This window comes from Terrapene carolina, unplaced genomic scaffold, assembly GCF_002925995.2.
Source record: "Terrapene carolina triunguis isolate 2854851 unplaced genomic scaffold, T_m_triunguis-2.0 Scaffold53, whole genome shotgun sequence".
In the NCBI taxonomy this organism is placed as follows: Eukaryota; Metazoa; Chordata; order Testudines; family Emydidae; genus Terrapene; species Terrapene triunguis.
In genome coordinates, this window is record NW_020664404.1 from 11295256 (window position 1) to 11318627 (window position 23372).

The 23372-nt window shown below is 38.7% G+C and overlaps 1 protein-coding gene across 1 annotated transcript in view; it reads left to right on the top strand.

The window, feature by feature from the left end:
* Positions 1–23372, top strand: part of UNC5D (unc-5 netrin receptor D) — a 148301-nt gene that overhangs the window by 71476 nt on the left and 53453 nt on the right. The window contains exons 5-6 of the mRNA XM_024217705.1: positions 13676–13708; positions 21971–22156. Of these exons, the coding sequence (XP_024073473.1) occupies positions 13676–13708; positions 21971–22156 (219 nt within the window). The remainder of the gene's footprint in view (positions 1–13675; positions 13709–21970; positions 22157–23372) is intronic.

The following is a 23372-nucleotide window of genomic DNA, read 5'->3' on the forward strand; positions in this document are numbered from 1 at the left end:
TAGAGGGTCTAGTGAAGACCTGCTAAATCAATGGCAGAGCGCTCTCCAGTCAACCCCGGTACTCCACTTCTTTGAGAAGAGTAAGGGGAAAGTCGACCGGAGAGCATCTCCCATTGACGCAGTGCAGTGAAGACACTGGGGTAAGGCGACCTAAGCTACGTTGACTCCAGCTACAATGTTCATGTAGCTGGAGTAGTGTAACTTAGGTTGACTTACCCTGGTAGTGAAGACAAGCCCTTAAATGTTGTGTGGCACTGGTAGAAGAAGCAGAAACATTTATTTTCACCACTACCTGTTGCTTACAGTGTTCATTAAACTGGAGAGTGACATTTTATTGATGAAGTCAGAGGCATGCCTAAACCATCACTTTTTAAAAGAACGATTGTGTTTATCCTTTAAGTGAAGCATATTTGAAGAGTACTGAGGTGCCTGCCTCCACATTCCCTTCAGAGTCTCACTGTCAGTTATTACACCTTCTGGCATATAAACCCACCAAAGGCAAACACAGCAGTTCTTTGACACCGCGTCCTTTATGTAATTGCATCCTGGTGCTATTTAGGTGGTGATGCCCCTATTTGGGCTTGGAATTTACCTTGCAGAATATATATATATAAAAAAAAATCTGAGAACAAAAAGATCAGAAATGAAGACTTGATGCTTAAGTCTTACCATGCCATCCATAATGCCATGCATGTGTGTTGCAGTGAATGGAGGCTGGTCGTCATGGACTGAGTGGTCTAACTGCAATGTGCGGTGTGGCCGAGGCTGGCAGAAGCGATCCCGGACCTGTACCAACCCTGCTCCGCTCAACGGGGGTGCATTTTGTGAGGGAATGTCAGTGCAGAAAATTACCTGCACTTCACTTTGCCCTGGTGAGATATCCAAGTCTAACTTTAAATGTCACACCAAGAGAGCATTCTCTCCATCTGAAGTGCTTGGTGGCTACCTGTGTATGCAGAGTTACTGGGATCAAAGGGGAATTGGGAAGGCATTTGTTTAGACCGAAGTTCGTAGTCTGTGCTTTTTATCTTTTTGTGCAATAGCAAAAGTGAACTCACCTGGGTGCTTAGGCACTAAACAGTGATTGTTGTGATATAAAGAGAGGTCTCCACATATTCAAGGACTGGTCCCCCTTAAAACTGGGCACAGCACTCCATTCCTTATCTCCTGAATGTAGGGCTTAGTGATGTTGGTAACTTTAGCAGGAGAAACACAGAACCCTGAGCTCAGGACATAATGAGTAAATAAAGGATAATCTGGTTTTCAAATGCTTTGCTTTAAAATGCATTTTCCCTTTTTATACCAAGCTCAGGTTATAACTGAAGCACAGTTATGTCCCTTGAGACAGTGTATTGCCTCTCTTGTTCACCTGAAACACAATTTGTCTGATTTTGGGAAAGAGAGGGGTGTCCAACACATGTGGGTAAACAAAACTGGTGTGTGTGTGTGTGTGTGTAATTTTAGGATTGAATATTTTTGTTGGGCCTGATCCTTACCTCATTTAAATTGGTGCAAGTCTCTCCATTAACTTTTATGGCCTTTGGACCCAGTATTTACTGATTTGGGATTTAAAAGAATCGTAAGTGCTTGTGTTCACCTGACTTGTGTGTGAGAAATGTAGACAGGGCACTGTGGAATGCTTTTAAGGTATGAGTCGGGACAGAGAGAACTACAGATAAGTCAGAGACATACTGATCCTAGATCTCACTCAGGGCATTAAAGAGAGGCCACCAAAGTCATCTATGCTCTTTTGGTAAATGTCAGCACTGTTCCTGCTCTAGAGCTGTGTGAAGACTCCACACACCAGCCTCCTTAGAGCTGAATTTTGGATGAACACTAGGAGCTAATAGCTGCATTACAAAGAAATATCTGTCAGATTCCCTCTTGCAGTTTTTTATTGGCTGTAGGTGATGGTCTTTACTTCCTGCCCTAAACTGTTAGCCTAAATAGAGCACAGCAGCAATACCTATGTCTACACTAGAGACCTTACAGTGGCACAGCTGTACCACTGCAGATCTCGTGTAGCCACACTGTGCTGATGGGAGAGAGCTCTCCTGTCGGCATAATTAAACCATCCTCGACGAATGGTGGTAACTATCTCGGCGGGAGAGCATCTCCCACTGATGTAGTGCTGTCCACACCGATGCTTCTGTTGGTGTAACTTATGTCGGTCAGGGGGTGGTTTTTTCCCACCCCCGAGCAACATAAATTTTACCGACAGATGTGCTAGTGTAGACATAGCCTTAGAAAGATGCTGCGTTCCACCCCAGAGGTGACTGTGTTTCAGTGGTGGATATCTGTGTGTATAATATGGGAGAGAAGAAAATTAGAATCCTAAAGATCTATAGGATCTTTCTGGTTAATAGGTGCTAGATATGTGTCATCAGAATGGCCTGCATCTTTAAAATCAGTATTATGTAGGTCGTATCCAGAAATAAAGCTCATCTTCTGTACACACATCTCTTGAGTTTGATAGTGTGTGCTCCACGTGCTAAGTCCCCCTGAGTAGGGGACTAAGGGCTTGTCTACACTACCGCGTGGGGTCGATCTAAGATACGCTACTTCAGCTACGTAAATAGCGTAGCTGAAGTTGACATACTTAGATCTACTTACCACAGTGTCTTCACTGCGGTAAGTCAACAGCTGACGCTCTCCTGTCGACTCCGCTTGCGCTTCTCGTTCTGGTGGAGTACTGCTCAGCGGTCAATTTATCGCGTCTAGACGCAATAAATTGACCCCCGCTGGATTAATCGCTGCCCGCCGATTCGGCGAGTAGTGTAGACAAGCCCCTAGGTTTCTTTAATAGTAACCCTGAACACATCTGAATAACCAGTGGAGCAGGTGGAGTTCAGTACAGTCTGATCACACCAGTGGTCAGATAACACATACTGATCATGTGTATTTTTCTTCCTGTTTAGTGGACGGTAGTTGGGAGGTGTGGAGCGAATGGTCAGTCTGCAACCCGGAATGTGAGCATCTGAGAATTCGGGAATGTACAGCTCCACCTCCAAGAAATGGAGGAAAATTCTGTGAGGGCTTTAGTCAAGAATCTGAGAATTGCACTGAAGGGCTTTGCATTCAAGGTAGGTGACGTGACAGTGACCCCTTGCATTAGCAGCTATCTGAAGGTATTTCCTTCTGAAAGAAATGCTGGAGTGTGGGGCTCTAGAATGCAACACCATAACTCACAGTCAAGTCTGTAGGAGGCTCGTGGCTGAAATCCTTACAGACGTTGGAATACATTTTCAGGGAGTTGTGTATCTGCTAATTTGAAATTCTCTTGGCTCTTGGCTCTTTGTTATGGCCTGAGGCAAAGCCCCCTGAAGTCAATTATAAGGCTCGCTTTGGCTTCAACGGCCTCTGGGTTAGGCCCATAGTGAATAATTTATCAGGATTTAGGAAGTGTAGCCTGTACAGGCCAAGTTCACTTCATCTTTACAGCACCAGGTGATTCTGGTGAGCGGTGTAAAAATTCTTCGTATGTGTAAAATTTTGCCCTCGTGAGTCACCCAGCGGAAATGTATCTTGCAGTATTGGAACACATCCTTTAGCTTTCCAACTTCTCATGGGATTAAATGGGTGAAGCACCAACATGTGTCTTGTTGGTGTCTTAGATACTTTGGGTCAGATTCAGTTCTCATTTGCACCTTTGCAACTCAGTAAGATTTCATAGGTGTAACTAAGGGCTGATTTAGGCTCTGCATGTTAACTGTGAACTCCTTGCAACAAGATCCTGATGCTTTTTGAATGTTTGGAAAGCATTTAGCACACTGTGATTGATGCAATAACAACTAAGGATCCAAGAAAAATCCGTGCTGCAGCTGAAATATCAGCCTAGAGGTGCAGAACATCCGGGACAGCTTCATATTCTTGAAATAAATGAGAAATTAATGAGTTTATTCCTCTGTTCCATTCAGTTCCATATCCATAAAGCAATATTGTCACCTCATCCCGTTATAGCAATAAAATGGCAACTTTGGGAACAATCAGGGACTCTAGGACTGAAATAAGTGAGTTGAAAAAAAAAACCCAAGTTTGTTTTATTTTTAAACGGTTTCCTTTGTTTCAGTTTCCATGGCAGTGTCTTCCCCTCCCTCCTTAGTCATAGGAAGTCAAGTGGAGAGCTCAGGCTCCAATCTAATCCAGTTAGTGTGGCAGTGTACGGTAGTGGATAAAGCACTAGATTGGGAGTCAGGAGATGTGGGTTCTATTTCTAGCTCTGCCGCTGACCTGTTGGGTAACCCATCTGTAAAGTGGGGATAATGACCTTCCTTATGTAAAGCATTTTGAGAGCTATGGATCTATTGCTTTTTTTTAATTAAAGGGTTCCTGACACCTGTGTTACTCAGTGTTTGAACTCACTTTTTATTCACTATAGTTTATAAGTAGTTTACTGCAGTTTTATTGGCTGGTAAAGGGAACTTCTCCCATGTAGGTCCATCCCCTGTAGGTCAACATGCCTTGCACAGAACTGGCACTAGCTGTTGTGTCTACCTGTGGCATTGAGCACTTGCAGACTGCTCTAAGTTTGCAGTGCTGCATCATCACTCAACAGCCAAATCCCTCCCTAGTGCAGCTCTGTTGAATTCAATGGCATTTACATTACAGTTCGGATGTGATGTTTGGCCTGAAGTCTCTAGCTTGCACTGCTTCCCCTTCTCACCACGATGCCTAAAATGCCTCTAACAAATTGGGCATCCTTTCTATATAGGCCCAACATCTGCTAGCTGAATGAGAGAGCAATACTCTGATCTGGTATGGTGGTTTCTACTGGTGTCTTTCCTCCAGTAATGCTTACTACCCTACTTAGAAATTCAAAGGAAGAATTAAAGAAAAAAATACATTGTGCCTAGCCAGTTGCACAAAGTGGTACCTTCATAGATCCCACCTGGGAAACAGCTCACTTTTCAGCATGAGATTTGATTATCCTTTATTTTATGGCCATTAGTAACCTTTGTAGATAGTGAAGCTTAAGTAGGGTGACCAGATGTCCTGTTTTTAAAGGGACAGTCCCGTTTTTTGGGACTTTTTCTTATATAGGCACCTATTACTCCCCACCCCCGTCCCGTTTTTTCACAGTTGCTATCTGGTCACCCTAAGCTTAAGATATAAAATTATCTAAGCTAGGATTTTCAAGAGAGTTTGTATTTCAACACCTACACCCCTTAGTCATGTTATCTCGCATTCATTAGCTGAGATTTCCAGTGTTACAGCAGAGTCCCTCCAGCTTCTGAGGCATTAAGTTAACAACCATTAATTGGTTAAGAGGTCATAAGCAGGATTAAAATTTATTTGTTTTCCTGGGTATAAGGAGAATAGTTGGTGAGAATCTGTGGGATACAGAATTCATTCTTCTTTTGAGGATCAACCTGTGGTGAATATAAGATGCTCATTGTTTTTTTTCCCTGCTATGCATGAGATGAACGCCCTTCACCACAGACGCTTGCTACAACATGCATCCCTTCCTGTGTATTTCTACAACATGCATATTAGTATATCCATTGAAAATCAATCACAAGCTGTTACCATGGTGTGACCTGTCAGGAGTATGTGCTAGAAGGGGCATACAAGAATACAATCTCCTTGTGGTTTGTACAGGGCCGAGCACAGTGGGGCACAGATCCTGACTGGGGCATCTGAGGACTGTTGTATCATTAATAGTGTGTGTTATCTGACAGGTCTCTGTTGTGCGGCTTTTCCAACCATTTCCAAAGGGTTAATTTCCCCTTTCTTAGGCATTCCAGTTCTTTCTGAGAAGTCCATCTAGCTGCAATCTGTAGCCTTGTCTCTGAATGCCCCTGCCAGAAGAGATTTTATTACGATGAACCCTATCATGACTGTCTGCAGTGAATTATCACTTTAATTTTGGTGCAAGTGCCTCTTAGATGTTGCAGGAACACAGAAACTTAGGTCTGTGCCAGCCAAGAGTTTCCTGAGGATGACACCTGATACTTGATATTGACTCCAGGAGTTTAAAAAAAACAAAACAAAACATGTCTTCAAAAAATGCACTGGTAAAGCTGGGTGGAGCTTTGTGTAGAAGCAGCGATCTCAGCTACAAGAGACTCCGCAGACACATTTCTATGGTTAGAGGAGGGGGAATCTGTCTCATATTATATTTGAATTCTATCCTGGACCTAGCAGTGAGACACCCGATAAACTTGGACTTGTTGCTTAGCCTCTGTACTGTCACAGTTCTCAAATTTAGGAACAACAGCTGAAAACCAGACACACTTCAAGTGGGAATATTTTCCATATCAAAGAACAAAAGTCTGTAAGATTCTGCAGAGTGAATCTCACACACTTAGGTAACTAAGTTAATTGACTGAAAATGTGCTCAGTGACTTCAGTTTCTCTTAATAACTTACCTTTAGCTGTAATATATGCATCTGCTGCTGCACCCTGTAATACAGCATTCAGACTGGAATTTGTATGGACTGTACCTTCAGATTGTAAGTCCTATTGGCAGGAACAGAAGGTTCTTGGGATGTGGGCAGTTCTGAATGGTGCATTTTACCTAATCTCATAGAAAAGAGAGTTTGACTCTTTCCACTTGTTCCAGCAGCTACAAACACAGTAGCTTTGGGTCCTGAAGATAAAGCAGATTTCCTTTAGAAGGGATTAGCACCTTTGGTTTTGCAGAGATCTGAGTTGAGGAAATTCCACAATTGTGATTGAAAGCAAAGAAACTTCAGAATGTAAAGAACCTGTTGCCAATCCATCTTCCTTGTCAAGAAACAAAGACATAATAATATTTTTTTAAAAGTGACTTATGCTCCAAGACACAAATAAGTCCACTGATTACAGATGCCGGTATAGTGCAGCACAGCCACTGTATTTACTTTTTCTCTTATTAAATTTAAGTGAAAGGTGTCATATTGACAACCCTGGGCAAGACACAAGTCCTCTGTTTATCCACAGAATGGATATAATACAGCTTTAGCTGGTTTTGCTTTATTCACTCTGCTACCCTGTTAATGTGCCCCAGTGCTTACCAGGAGGAACTCTAATTCTCAGGGATAAAAGGAAGTTCATATCCCAGACCCATTCAGTTCCCAGGCAAGGGGATCAGTTAATGTCATTGGTGGTGGTTTTATGATGTGGACATTTATCTAACTAAAAAACTGGAAGGAAACCCAGCAGCTCCTTTTACATGGGCTGCCAAATAGCTGACACATGGCAACAACCTTTGTTCAGTAATGACCTAGTTTATTTAGTGTGTTGTTTGGTTAGTTGACTTTACTTGGTTTGTAAATTCTCTGGGGCAGAGACCATCCTCGTGTTCTGTGTTTGTAGAGTGCCTAGCATAATGGGATCATGGTCCATGCCTGGGCCCCATTGGTGCTACTGCAATACAAATAATACTTTTAGAATGTCTACCTCATCTGGCTAATTGCATCACCGTAAACAGGAAAAAATGCATTGCCAAACTTTACTGCAATTATTTTCAGACTATCTTGCCTTTTCCCACAGAATTCTAATACTTCCATGTCGCTTAACATTTAAAGAGACATTGACTCTATACACTCAATTTTTTGTATAATTATTTTACTCTAGCCAGTAATTAACTAAATAGAGCAGGCCTGGGAACAAATCGTTTGAAGCATAGCAAAAATCTTCTGCCTCTGAAGCAGATTGGTTTTTTGCAGAGAGGACTTTTCATGAGTCAAGAGTGTGATGCTCTTGCAAAAAAAAGCAAATGTAATTTTGGGTTGCATTAGCTGCGGCATAGCCTGCAAGTCATGGGAGGTGATAGTACCACTCTACTTGACACTGGTTAGGCCTCAATTGGACTACTGTGTCCAATTTTGGTCACCAGTATATAGAAAGGATGTAGAGAACCTGGAAAGGATCCAGAGGTGAGCAACAAAAGTGATCAAAGGGATGGAATGGAAGTCACAGGAGCAAAGGCTGAAGGAACTGGGTATGTTCAGTTTGGAAAAGAGGAAATTAAGGGGGGATATGATAGTGGTTTTCAAATACTCGAAAGGCTTCCATAAAAAAGATGGCAGGACCAGAGGCGCAATAGGTTCAAACTACAGTATAGCCAACTGAGATTAAATCTCAGGAAAAACTTCCTAACTATAAGAACAGTAGAATAATGGAACAAACTTCCTAGGGAAGTAGTGAAACCTCCTTCACTGGAAGTTTTTTCAAAAAGAGGCTAGATAGCCATCTGCCTTGGATGGTTTAGATACAACAAATCCTGCATCTTGGCAGGGGATTTGACTAGATGATCCTTGCAGTCCCTTCTAACCTTATGGTTCTATGATTCTATGAGTTACAATGTCTGTAAAATAGTATACACACAGAATTTGAATGAGAAACCTTAAAGGGGCATTGTGAAATAATTTTGGATCTCAATGCAAGCTTTATTTAAAAAGAAAAATTGGGTGGTGATGGGAGAATAAGTTTAAAAACCTTATGTGAGTAAATTTTTTATCAGTTTAAAATATGTGAATGAGTTGGAGGTTTCTTTGTTGGTATGCTTGGGGGGGGGGAGGAGTTGTTAAATCATTGTTAGGAGTGAGTCACGATAAGAATTGTTTCTATTTCATGTATTTGAATAAGCACAAGTAAATGAAATTTAGTATAGTGTTCGGTGCAGTTTGGACAGTGAAAATGAACTAGTTATTTGAAAAGGATAAATGGGACGAATTGTGAAAAGCAAACTAGATTACTGAAATTAAAAGGAGTTTAAAGTAAAAGACTATTAGGAACACATGTATTGAAATCAAAGTGATATTATTTAAATGATCAGAATTAAATTCTCGGCTGGCATTGATTAATGCCTAACCTGAAAAAATATCTATAGTTGGTTGATTTACATGCAAATCTCTTGTGGTATAGATTATGGTTTCTACTCCTTTTGCAAGGAGAAAAGGGAGCTGAGGAAACTGTAATTGCACATTTCTTTTTTGTTGCACACACTAGTGATTGCTAACCCAACTTTGGGGTCAGAAACAGGTCCCTAGGTGTTGAATCTGAGGTAGAACAATTTGGGCTCAAGTCTGGTCTCAGTATTCTCATCCTATATAAGGAGTAACTGTACTGAAAGTTGATGATGCCAAGTTGTTGTAAGAGAGAGGAGACTGAAGGCCACTGATTTAAAAGGATTTACTACAGGTTTATACCAGTGGAGCTGAGATCAGCTCTGGCCCAATATATATTTCATTTTTTAAATAGGTTGCTCTCCTGGTTTTGATGGAATGGCAGGTGGTGGGGAGCATGTGTTTGCTCCAAAACTTGAATCTCCATAAGTGTTAGTTCAATTAGACTGAAATATTAAGTGTCTCTTGTTTCTTTCATCTTAGAGTGTGATATTATTACTCCTTTATGGGTTATGCTGTATGTATATAGTTATGTCAAATTATTTTTAGGGCCATAATTGCTTTCTCAGCTAATAGGAATTGATGCAATTATTCCATCTGGTTTTTATTTTCCTTCGTGTTCCAATATGTGCCTTTCCAGCTCTGCTTTATGTCCCATAGGGAATTGTGAAGGAAATGCAGTGCAGTGCTTCAGAAAACTAATCTCTTGGAGGTTATTTATCTCAGGCACAACTTGTTAACTTTGTTCCTTTCATGAGGCAAAAATAGAAATGAAACATTTCTGTGGTTAACAAGTATGGACTCTTACAAAGGCAAGGTTGGAAACCTCAGTTGCAGATAGTATATAGCCCCTAGCAGATCTTTTCAGTTAGGAAAAGTTCTATTCCTTAGAAAGAATTTTCAAACTTTCATTCATTAAATGAAAATTTCAGTGACCAGTTTGGGGGTCAACTCTCAGGTTCTTGGATCAATCCCAGACAGCAGGTGCCGGGACTGATATAGAGGAACCATCTTTGAATCCTTAAATACATTCTTCCTTCCCAGCTCATCTGATTCTCAGTTGGCTTTAGGTAGATTTCATGAGAGTCCAGTTCTCAGCTGAAACAACAGTTCTTCAGGAAGTGAAATCTTTGAGGTGGAACAAGGAATAAAATAACAGACTAAGGACCTTCCCTCCACAAAAATGAATCCAAACCATGTTAACACACAAACTTTGGACAAACAGAAGTGAATATGGTTTTCTGAAGATGCCTATACTTGTTGCTTACACAGCTCTCATTTAAAATAAGTAAGAGCAGCAAGGCTAAATATTAGCTATTTAAGGGGTCTAAAAACCCTGGAGGGAGACTGAATGATTACAGTAAACTGGTAGGGTTAAAATGGGGCTGAATTAACAGGAAACTGTTCCATCTCACCACTAGAAAATGTCTCCCAGGGGAAGTTTGGAAGCTTGCTTGTGTTGTTTTGTCAGGGAGACAGCCTAATAGAAACATAGGTGCTAGAAATGGGGAACAAAACTAACCTTTTCCTCAAATTCCCTTGACGTTTACCAAACTAAACCCATTTTGGATCTTGACGTAAATGTGATATTCTAGAATTCATTTTTCCCTTTCCATTAGGAGTACAATTACTTTAGGTTTACACAATGCCAACTAGTATAAATGTTGATAATTGAAAGGGCAGTGTAGAATGAGCATGGCTGGCATATTAATAGGAATTCTAAATATAAGTACATATGAACTTATCAAGTCCTAATTCTTGGTGTCATTTTGATACACACCTTCTGTCTTTGCTGGAGTCTACAGTATGTCTGGCAAATGATTGATCAACCTGCCTTCAGCAATACAATATTTTTTCTGCTTTCCAAATTCACATGAGTTGCAGATTGTGTTTAACCATTTCAACCATCTGGAAAGTTAAAATTACCTTGTGTTAAATGTTTGCTTAAATAAGTATTATAGAAGACAACGTTGGAAAATAATTTCTTGGTCATCTATTCTATTTGACTTCAGTATCACAGAATTTTTCTGTATATTAAACCCATACGTTTTTGGTCCAATCTCCTCTTAAATACTTAGTGTTGGGGGTCTCATCAAGTACCCATATCAAGTTCCCCCATAGTATGCGTGGTAATATACCATACAATGTGAGTGTGTTTTAGCAGTATTCACAGACCAGTCAGTCATAGCCAAAGTGCAAAAATTTCATCTGTTGTCTGTCATGGAACGTGACATGAAGACATATATTAATGCCAAATTCATACAGGATAGGTCAGGAGAAGAAGTTTATGATGAAGAACTTTGTAGAGTAATTAGGAGAGACCAGAACAGTTGTAGTTCAAAAATTGTTAATTGTCAGAGGTACAAAAATGTCCTGTGAGGTCCAGCAATAAGGATGTGACTCTAAAACAAGCTTTCAGACCAAGAGCAGCAAATCAATGAAATATGTGCCAACTAAATGAAGGTTCATTTCTCCATTTGCGCCTAGTCTTCTTGCCTAAAAGGACACCAGTTTTTTGGTAAAGTAAAGATACAACATGATGAGGAATGCCTGGTTGGCATTACAAGTGCAGAAGTTATGCACTAATCCATTTTCTCTCAGTCTCTAAAAATTAGATAGCAGATTGTCTTCCCCTCGTGAACAGAATGAGGGTGGAGTTTTATGGGTTTTTTTACTTACACACACACACACACGTGTGTGTGTTTTAATTAGAAAAGGTTTCCATGGCATCACCAAGCTTGCGAAAAGCAGAGATTGACTTGTGAAAGCAAAAATGACAGATCACTTTGGTTAGAGCCAGTCCTAAGTTTTTGTCAGTTTCTTGTGCATATGTTGCTTATTTCAGTGGTCATTCCATACTATTATTCTCTGTTGTATAGTTTCCTTGGTGGGTTTATATATAGAATCCATCAAGAAGGATTGATTGTGTGTGTGTGTTTTATTTTTATCTATTTGCTTTAAAGTTACATGTTTTATCTTGAAAAAAAACATTGATTTTTTTTCCCAGTGCCCACAAAAGTTTGCCAGGTTACAAACAGATGCTCTACAAGCATCCTTTGCCAGTGCATCATAAACACCAAAACATTCTGCTTTTCCATACCTCAGCCAGCCAGCCATGTTAAATTTGGCCAAATGGCTTCTGGTTCTGCCATTTAGCAGGAGGAGAACACCGAACTCCTTTCATTTCTATTAGGATCTACTGTAGATTGTAATCTGTGTTTGCAGGATGGGAATGTTTCTTTCCATCTCAAATTCAATGATTTGTGGTTCATTCACCATCCGTGCACCCAATTTCCCATCATAAAGCTTTTTAAAGGAAAACTGTACCATAGGGGTCAGCATTTAATTACAGGGCTTAAAAATGAGACTTTCAAAACGAATAATGGTGGACTTCCCTTACTAGTTTTGTTTAACCACTGTAGCACTGACCCTTTTTATTGTCAATAAAAATAACAGACACTACCACACAACCAATTTCCTGTCTTTGTCATGCATTCAAATGGTAATTTCTAGACCAGCGGTTCTTAACCTTTACTGCAGCCTGCACCCCTTTGGTTCTCAAAATATGTTCTCACACCCCTTATCAAAAATCAAAATATTTTTCTCGCACCCCTTAAACCTAAAACATATGTTCTCGCACCCCTTAAACCTAGATATATTTTTGTATATTACTGTATATTACAGTAATCGTTAAAAAGTTTAATGTTAATAAATACATAGGTTTGATGAAACAAAGTAGTTGTACTTACGTGCCTGTGCTTAATTTGTGTTTTTGATGATTTACCTTCTAAAAAAATCTGACATGTCTCGCACCCCCAGAAAGGGCATCTCACACCCCCAGTTAAGAACCACTGATCTAGACTGTTAACCTGACCCTGACAATGGCTAATACCAGTTGCTTCAGAGGAAGAAACCCTATAATGGAAAATTATGGAGTAGCTCACTTATTGAGAAAGTTTTCCCAATGCCAGGAAGCTAGAGATAGATTTATACCCATACCTCTATTATTTCATCCTAGTCATATGTCTTTTTAAAATCCTACTAAGCCCTTGGCCTCAATTATATCTTCCAGCCATGAATTGCACAATTTAGTTATGTACTGATTATAAAAAATACTTTAATGAAAGTTACTCACGCAGATAGTCTCTCTGAATTCTGTGAGATATGGGCAGTAGGACTGGGCCCTAAAATGCAGTGCTTTGCGTGTGTGTGTGTGTGAGACAGACAGACAGACAGACTGAGACCAGCACCATTCCCAATATAACAAGACAATAAGCACAGTAATTTCTAAAATCTGTAAGGAAATTAATAATTAATGTATTGTGTGAATGACTAGTATAATATATACTTGTACATACATGGTTAATATTCATTCTTATGTGCCTATATATGCAGCACACAAAAATACAAGCATGTGTGTGTGTATTTTTGATAGCTAAACAAATATTTAATAATTAATCAGTTTTCCTTTTAATTTTTATTTCATTACATCATCTTTACATTGAGAAATATAGATGATTCTTGACTAACTTCATCTGAGCTCGCCAGGAGTTAGTTAAGAGTAGTGAAGTGTGGGTGGGTGGTTGTAAAATAACCAAGAGAGGTAACAAAGAAACTAAAACAACCAACTGAAATGACTGGAAAGAAATACCTTGGAAGAGATTTCTTTTAAATGATGAAGGAAAATATATGGACAACATAAAAAATTCATATTGTCAGCAAACAAGGAGAAAACATTTCATTTATAGAGCGAGACAGAAAGTGATATGGGAAATAGATACACTCCATGTAAATTTATTAAGTGCAACTTTCTCTCTCTTTCTCTTTCTCTCTCTCTCTTTTAGATAAAAAACCTCTTCATGAAATAAAACCCCAAAGTAAGTTATTTTTTGTCTTGTAAATATATATATTTTTTCATTTTCTCTTTCATTCTGCTTTATTTGTTTAGCAGCTAAATAAAACAAAGTTGTATGAAAGACAAATGGATTAACAAAAGCCTCTTCTTAGTAATCATAGATTTTAGATTAAATATAAAAAAGTGACTATTCTTCAGTAGTTATGAATCAAATCGTGGGCCCTTTCTGCAGTAATGCTTATCTTAGAATTGCTCTCTTGAGGTCTGTTGTGGTTTTATGGTTAAAACTGGACCAAATGAAAAATGTCTATATAAACAAAAGGTTTTGCCCAACCAGCTGAAATTTTTGAGTTTTCAGGTTTCCCTTTTTACAAAAACACCCCCAAATGTCCAGAATTACAGTGAAGATATTTTGATTATATTTTTGACCTAATTATGTTGTGGGGAAAAATCTGTTTTCTGAGAAGCACTAGTTCTGAGTCTGAATGTGTGAAAATTTCTTTTAATTCTTCCAGTGAAAGATTCCCTATATGTGCATATTATTTATTTGAAACTCCCAGATATAAAGGCCACATTTTATAATGAGCCTAAGTGAATTAGGCACTTAAATCCCATTTAAAATTTACTGAGGTTTGGTCATCTAACTATTTGGCAATCCTTTGGAAATCCCAGCCCAAAGTATATATTCTTAGGAATACATAAAGTAGCCTTTAGATGTCAAATTGACGGTTAATTTTCGTGGGGGCTTCATAAAGGGAAGTTCAGTAAACACAGTTCAGAGTATTTTGCTATGTTAAAAAACAAGGATTTCTAATCAAAATGATTCTTTCGTAATGCATCTCATCACTGATAGTCATTATATCCACACATATTGAGGATATATAACTTAGTTGCAAAAATGTGATGCAATAAAAGTAATACTAAAGAAGAAGAATTATCCTCCTATATAGCTGCACCTCTTGGCAGGCTGAAGGAACTTGGCCTTCAGTTTCTCATCTTGTAACACATTGGAGTTCTGTGGGTATCCTACATAACCATCCTTATTACGCTTTATTGCTTGGATTGCACAGAGTCCTTGAATAAGAGCATTTCCCCTGTGCTTTTTCTAATTGTGAAATATTTCTATGGATATTCAAAATCAAAAGCAAACTGTAAAACATTCCATGGTTGGCTTGCATTTTCATACCCTTCTAAATTTGTCTTAATGGGACCATCCCTGTTCTGCCCTGTACTGTTGATCTATTTTGTAACTTATCTTGAGCAATTGTTGCATTTTTATCTATGCACCTCCTTCTTAATTATTGGATCCTAAAAGAGAATCCATCAAATTGCTTTAATTTCTGATTTATTAAAAATAAAACCTTAATGGGGGTCAATTTTAGTGCATGAGGCTCCTAGGGGGAATTAAATGGTGTTTCTTTAAGCTGTGAGGCTAGAAGTACATTATATAAATACAGCTTGTTGCTGTTCAGTGAAAACTGGGGCTTAGTTTAAGACTACATGAATCATCATTGATGCGAAATCAATCAGTTATGAAGATAATTAAGAAACAACCTGTTCTACTAAATAACCTTACACATGGTTCTCTGGCTTTGACTTGTTTCATATCTGTTAAGTCTTTCACATGCTCAAAGAATGATCGTATGGAGAGACAGGTTTCCAGAGGCTGGAGGGGACAAAAAGAGAGTAAAATGAAGGGAGAGGGAGAATGAAAGCTAGAGAAATCTTTGATATCTCCTAACAAACTGTAATGGCAAACTGGAGGAAATGTGTGCCCTCCATGGCTCATGGAAAGCACTTATTGTAAATGAGATAATTTAATCAATTACATTTCCTAATGTACTAAACCAAATGTTTCATTTTCTGCTCCTGCACATCTTAAATTATCTTCAGGTGCTTTATGAAACTTAATCATAGTTAATAGAAACTTCATTACCATCAAATATGCTTTCAATAAATATTGTGTAACAGTGTCAGGAGATGGAGTGAAATATTGGTTATGATTACCACAAACACATACCCTGTAACAAAATCATAGAAACTTATTGCTTTAAGAAAGTCACTGCCTCCTCTGGGTCAGGAAGATGCGGTTCATTAAATAATAATTGGTTGACTTCAAGTGTTATTTTCAGTTGAATCCCATCTGGAAAAAAACACAAAGTACCAAAGTAAAAAAAATTCCACAGTTCCTTTTTCTTGAATCTCCATTTTCCCAAGGGAAAGAAATTCTGCATAAAAGGCGAGAATGGAAAAAGAGATTAAAGTGTTGGGTTTTTTCATTTTCATTTGTTGTTTGGAAACAAATAATAGTGCTCTGAATAGAAATGAAAGAATAAACACTTCTTTTTATAAGCAGCATTGTCCCTTGGAACAAAATTAGTACCATTTTGCTTTTTTAAATTGTCATACTTAGTGAATTCTTTTTTTTCCTTCTGATTCTTAACTGTTTGTAGTTTTGCTGTTGTGTCTTTTCATCCCTGACTAAGAAGTAGTTGTGTGAATACCTGAGTATCACTTTCAGGTCACATCTAATGCCAAAAAAACCCCACCACTGAACATCTTGTTAAAGATAAGGAATCCTAGAAAACAAAAAACTTATACCAAGAAGAGAACCATCAAATTTAGGTCCCAGTTGTGTTTTTAAAAATATATATTTTTCATTAAAGTAAATTGTTTTTGTTGTTCTAATGCTGTTAGTATTTTTTTCCAAATCTTTTTTTATTAGTATTTGAATATTCTCCTCAGCACTTGTAATCCAAACATGGCAATCTTGTGCTGAAACCAAAAATGAAACTGACTGATCTATTTTGTCTAAGATGAGTGAAAATGAGAATGTAAATTATCTAAGTAAATATGTTTGAATAATGTAAGAATTAAGAATTATAAATTACAATTAGTAACATAGCTGAGGGATTTTCTTAATGATTTTTACCCCAACAGTGTTTAAAATATGACAGCTCTTTAAAATATTCTCAGTTTTACATATCCTGTTTTGACAGTGAAGAATAACTTCTGAACTCCTGTTCTATACATCTATAGCCACCTGTGCTCTACACCTCTGGCAGCAGCGGATTTTTATTATTAGCAGCGGTATGCATGTTTTAGATCAGAATTTAACCTATTTTAAAGGAGGAGGGAACAAATTAAGATTTTCCACTTTTTTCTGTAGAAAAGGGATACTTTTTAAAGGTTATATGTTTAAGACAACTACTGGATTGGTCAATGTAGCTCTCAAAAGGATGGGAATGTAGAGGTGGGGAGCTCATACACTTGTTAACTGATTACTTCTACCCCCTGGGATATATACCACTCCAGGATGTTTCATAATAAACAACACATCTCCTGGCTTACCCAACATACCAATTATCCACAAAAGTTAATTCAGGAATAGAGTATCAGAGTTAATTATCTAACAACAAAGATTGCTTGGGGACAGATAAGTGAGAAGAAATTGAAATGTAGTTGATTTATAGACTTCCTTTCTTGTACCCTGGTATTAGAGATTGAAACTGAGGAAAGAAGGTTACTTTTGTGGATAATGGCAGGAACTCAGGAGATCTGGGTACAATTCCAGGTTCTACCACTCTGTGATATTGGGCAAGTCTCATGATTTCTCTGTGCCCCGGTTCCCCATCTGTAAAAATGGGATAATGATACCTCCTTTGTTGGTCTTGTCTATTTGGATTGTCAGATTTTTGGGGCAGGAAATGTCTTTTACACTGTTTATGTATGTCACCTACCATACTGGGGAGGGGGAGAGTCTCTCGGCACTAACATAATTCGTAATAAAATGGGCTCAAAACTCCACTGTAAATTTTCTAGCATGACAAACTTTCCAAAAACTGGTGTGAGCAGACTTTGAAACATTTTCATTGTAGTTATGGCAAAAGTTTGGGCACATCGTGGGTCAAAACTGGGTACTTGCCTAAGAAAATATGCCATAATTACAGTGGTGGTTTGCAAATATTGACTATTGAATAGCAGGTTAAATCTTCCCTCCATTTCCTGTTCTGTCTGACAGCTGCCAATAAATGCTAACTTCTCCAGTCATGCTAGGAAAGAAAGCCAATCCATTTCCTAACATAATGAGAGAGAGCAACAATTTCTGTTTGTGCGGAAGGAAAAATGTAGTAGAAATAAAAGAATCAAATGTCATAAAGATACCATATGCTCATTATAAAATCATTTCCAGATATTTTTAAACCTTATGTGGGCTTGGGTTTGATTTCACCCAAAATCAAAAACAAAACAAATCACCAAATTGATACCTGACTCTTTTTTTTTTTCTTGAAACTTTATTTTTTTAAACATCATGACCTTAAGGATGACTAAAGTCATCCTTGTTTTGCATCATTTCATATTCCTTTCCACATCTGTTCTTAAGCATCTCTATAGCTGATCTGTTCTTAGTCATAGAGATATTCTTCTCCATCTGCATCAATAAAATATTACTCAGGGAAGAAGCTGACCAAAGATTGCTAACAATCTGGAGCTGTAGTTCCAGAAATATTTTTCTTCCTGCATTTTTTTTTAAGAACCCAGGACCTCTTGGAATATCCCTTTTTCCCCTTTGCCACCATCTAAATATGAAAACATACATGCTCTGTCTCTTTCCCTTTCTACTGCTGGTCAAAAAAAAAAAATTGGTGGGGATCATACACCTTTCACAAAAATGTTTTTGCTGTTCTGTTGGCAAATTTTGAAAGGGATGAAAATTTGTATCGCAAAACTTTGAAACTTGAAAAATGTTCAGTAGCTGTATCTGGCTAAAAAAAATGACAAAAAAAAAAAAAAGGTTGATAGAAATCTCTCTTTTTCTGGCCATTATTTCACTGAAACTTGAAATCCCCATACACATATATCAAAATTGTGAAATCCTAAAAACTTCAACCAGTGCTAATGACTTATACAGTAATACATGATCTTTATTTCTAATAGAGCTACTTGGAAAAGGAATATTTTTCCCTTCAAAAATATTAAAATTTTAAAAATAAAGAAAAGCCATTTTGATTTGTAAAAATACAAATTATAAACTAAACAGAAACTTTTGCAAAAAAAAAATCTAGTTCTGATTTTAACACCACCCTCCCCCCACACACACACACAAAATAAAGAAAAGTGTAGACAAGAATAATTTGACCATCTCTTGTTTCTAATGTTCTTTTTTAAAAGTCCCATTTGTGGCACATTGTCAAACCATTGACAGCATAGGCTAAACATGGTCATATTGTACCCATAGGCTGCTCTAATTGGCAGCTCAGATTCTTATACCATCACCATATAGCCAATTTTGAAACAGCACTGAAAAATCCAATCTAATGCTTAATGAGAGAGGCATGACCAGCATCAAAGATCAGTCCAATCAGAGAGACACTAAACTCCAAGGGCTTTGGCAAAGAACTAGAGAATGAACCCTACCCAGAAGTCACTCACTTTAAGTTCCTTCAGTGTGTCCTGGCCCTCTCCAGGAGCTAGAATTCTGAATTCAACTCAGAAGAGACACTCTGTTCCCCTCACGGCAACTAGCAATGGGCTTTGGAGCAACTCCCTTCCTGGAAGAACTCCCTCCACAACAGAAGAGCCTCAGTCAAGAAGATACTGCCCCAAGCCTTATCCCAACAGAAACTAGGTACCGAAAAAACCCACCCTCCACAAACTTGTGCTGCAGAGGCAATTTAATTAGCTAGAAATGATAATCTACAAGTAAGATTGTTGATGGTTATCTTCATGAATGACTGAGTGTACTTCATATATCTTCAACATTATGTCCTAGCCTACATCTCCCCTGACACCACAATCTGCCTTCTTTTGCATATGGACACTCTGACCCAAAAGAAAATTATGTTTTGTGCAATTATGAAAGTCAAACAAAGGTGGCATCTGATAGAAATACAATAAATGAATGATCATGTCAGGACATTAAATTCTACAAAGACCTTGATTTTTTTTAAATTTGTGTTATAGTGTTTGTTTCCTCAATACATCGCTTTGCATCTACAATATCCCTTGTGGAGTTGGATGTTGAAAGTCCCAGAAACTATTAGCCACCCAGAGTAGGGGAAATCCCTTCATACAACAGATCTGAACTCTTCACAGATGTTCCTGGACCACAAGCTAGAAATCTTTAGGGGCATATCCCCTTTAAACTCAGGTACACGAGTATGTACTTGTTGGAGATTTTCTGCCACTGTTTCTGGAGTGGCCACTGTAAATATAAGGCTTTTTTCCAGGGAAGAGCCTGACAGCCACTCTGATTTGCCCTGAGAGTCTCTGTCTCTTTACTAAGTAATGCAATCCAGGAGAACCGGTTTAAGGTAAATGGAGATTCTGTGAGCAGAGTTTGCTTTACATCTCTGAGTACTTGGCTTGGATTCTGTAGAGGACAGCTTGATAACCAATAGCCCATTGCTTCAGCCTACTTAAAGCAGCGTGTATCTTAATTTCAATTTTTTTTGCTGCTGGTTGCTCCTATTGTACAGCTCCCTTGAAATTAGGGGGCTGTCAGTATTCCACTGGAGCATTTGGCAGAATAGCTGGTGTGCGTTCCTGGCAAGTTAAGTGTCCAACATTTAGTTTACGTAACTAAGTGGTAAACCAGAAAAAGCAACTTTTACAAATTAGGTCCCTGCTCACAATTTCTCAACACACGTCATCAGCATCCTTCTGTCCTATTTCTCTTAAAATTGTCTGACCATCTGGTTCTTACATATAGTATAGGGTTTGAGGGTGAAATTCCTACCTTTGCAGAGCTCGGCACAAGAGAATGCACTACATAAACCCTCAGACTAAGAATTAAGTGGTGCAAGGCCATCTACTGGCCTTCTATACAATACTGCATTCTTCCTCTGTGCTGTTACAATGCTTCACAATGTATTCGCTATTTACTGCTCAGTTATTGAATAGTTCGGTCTGAATTTCCGATTCCTACTTATTTTCACTCTGATTTGTTTGTTTAAAATAATACACTTTCTTCCAATATACATTTGATAATGCACCTACCATATTTGTGAGACAATAAAAGCTTTACAGAGTAAATACATGACCATTTCTTTCTCTAAAGCAAAGTTCAGCATAAGGGGAATTATCTAAGGGCCCACAAAGTGTCTTGCCAAGTAATTTAATTTCATGGTTCTTGGTCTCAACTCCCACCCGATCATGCATACTTGGACCTAGACAGCTCTGTTATTGCAGGTCTCATCTGGGCTACCCTCACCTGCTACCAAAGTTTTAAAACATAAAAAACTTCATCATAAGCTGCCCAATACATAACCACTGTTTGGTTTCATATCTGTTTTTAATGGCAAAGAGCACTTGCAGGAATTCCTGATGATGGCTCAGATTCCATCAGTTCAGTAGGACACGACCAAACCCTGTAGGCTGACTCCTTAGCTTTCTTGTGTGTTTGAGAGGTGGTAAAGTAAAGTAAAACCCACAGGAGAGGGTGAAATATGAAATCTTTACTTCACCAATCATTCCATCAAGTTTGCTCTCTCCTGGATGAGCAGCAGGGCTCAACCCCAAACCCTATGTCCCTGGAGACCAGTGAGAGACAAGAGTTGATGTTGGTGCTGGTCCTGCTTTGAGCAGGGGGTTGGACTAGATGATCTCCTGAGGTCTCTTCCAACCCTAATAGTCTATGATTCTATAAGAGGCATTTTGTTCCCTAACAGCGCCTCTCCTTGCTACAGTTGTGCTGGAGTCTCCTCTTTACTAAGACAATGTAACTCAGCCCTTAATCTCCAATAGGCTGGAATGGGGAATGATGCTTGTCACCCCCACTGTACCCACCCCGCTCCCCAGACCTGTGGAATACACTGCTGTGGTGGGGGCTAAGCTAGGATGAGATTTGCGCTCAGTTCTCTTCACTCATGGACCTGCGAATGCTGAACCCTCCAGTCACAGGAAACATCAGATGAAGTGCCAGCCATTTCCTGGAAACACCTGATGTTCCAGGTGTCTCCTGTTGTGTTTTTTTTTTTAACACCTTCCCTGTGTGTTAAATAATCGTGAAGGTTTATGAGAGTGAAAGAGAGGAAGAGAAATTAAACAAACGCCCATGCATGGCAATTTGCTGGGCAGGGGGACACCCCAAGCCCTCACTACACACCATCCAAAAATCTCAGCATATTCCTCACTGAGAAACATTAGTCTTGAGATCTAGTCTGAACCCAGCTTAATTTTTACCTTCCCAAATGCACCAATCAATCCTCATGTGGGCAGTTTGTGGAGGGGAGGCAATATGAGTGTGTGTCGCTAATCTGGTGCCTACATTTTCTCCTTTCAGATATCGAGAACGCCAGTGACATTGCCTTGTACTCAGGCCTGGGTGCTGCAGTCATTGCTGTAGCTGTGCTGGTAGTCGGCATTACACTCTATAGACGGAGCCAGAGCGAGTACGGGGTGGATGTGATTGATTCATCCGCGCTGACAGGAGGCTTCCAGACATTTAATTTTAAAACAGTCCGGCAAGGTTAGTGTTGTGATTTCATCATCTTCCCTCGCAGCTTCTGTTGAGAAAGAGCATGCAGCCTCTGGAAGCATGAGACCTCCACGGGAGGGTGGAACTGGCTTGTGCAGAGCAAAGCGAGTGGTCTAGTGGCAAGGGTTGGGCCTGGTGGTTGGAATTCTAGGGTCTTTTCCTGTCTCTGCCACCAATTTCTGTGTGAACTCAGACAAGTGACTAATCTCTGCTTGCCTCAGTTTATCCCTCTGTATGTGTGTTAGAAGTTGAGTATATTATTAGCTTCTCCTACTGCATTGACAACAAATAAACGCAGAAATCATTAGCATTCAGTAAATTCCTATTCGGTTCCTATTTCTTCTGTTTTTGGTTCCCAACTGAAAGTGGTTAAATTTTCATTTGTTATGTTCCTAATTTAAACAACTCATTTTCAAGCATTTTATGCTACATTGTTTGCATGTAAATTTCTATATCCTAAGATATATAGAATAGCCGAAGATGCACAGTTGTGAAAATATATTTATTTGGGGTTTTTTTTGTTAAAGGACTTTAGAAAGTCACTGGTAGATTTTACAAGACATAAATAAAACCCCATGCTAAAAAGCAGTCGGTTTCCTGGAATATTTCCTTGGACAAAAAAATGAGATTTTGAACTAAAGCGGTGATCATTATAAAAACTTGTATTTCTTGCTTCGGTACCAGTATTCTAAACTAGATGCTGGCCTTATTGTGGGTGGGTGGGTGTAAAAGTTGCCCAATTTTTTTTTTCTCTTTAGGAAAGTGAAATGTTGCAATTGGTGTATGTGTGTGCGTGAGTGCGCGTGCACACACACATATTCTACTTTCCAAGAGAGACATGCTCCACAGAGCATAAATAAAAACAACTTTGGGATGCAGAGGAATTTTATTCATTTATTTGGAAGTTCAAGTTGCCTGTGAAGAGTGGTATATAATTTGTAATATCTTTTCCACATTATCTGAGATTGAGTTTCCAAATGAAATAAGAAGCTAATTTGTTATAAAAATCTTGTTTTGGGTTTTGTGTGGGAGATTTTGATTTGGTTTTAATATTGCACAGACACCTCAGTCAGAGGCACCATAAAAATGCTCACACAGACCGTTTCTTATATTTGAGGATGCATTAGTTCAGTTGCAGCTACTTTGGATGTTGTTGGAGTTTTTAAAATGAATACTTGCAAACAAACAAAAAGCCCCCAAACAGTCT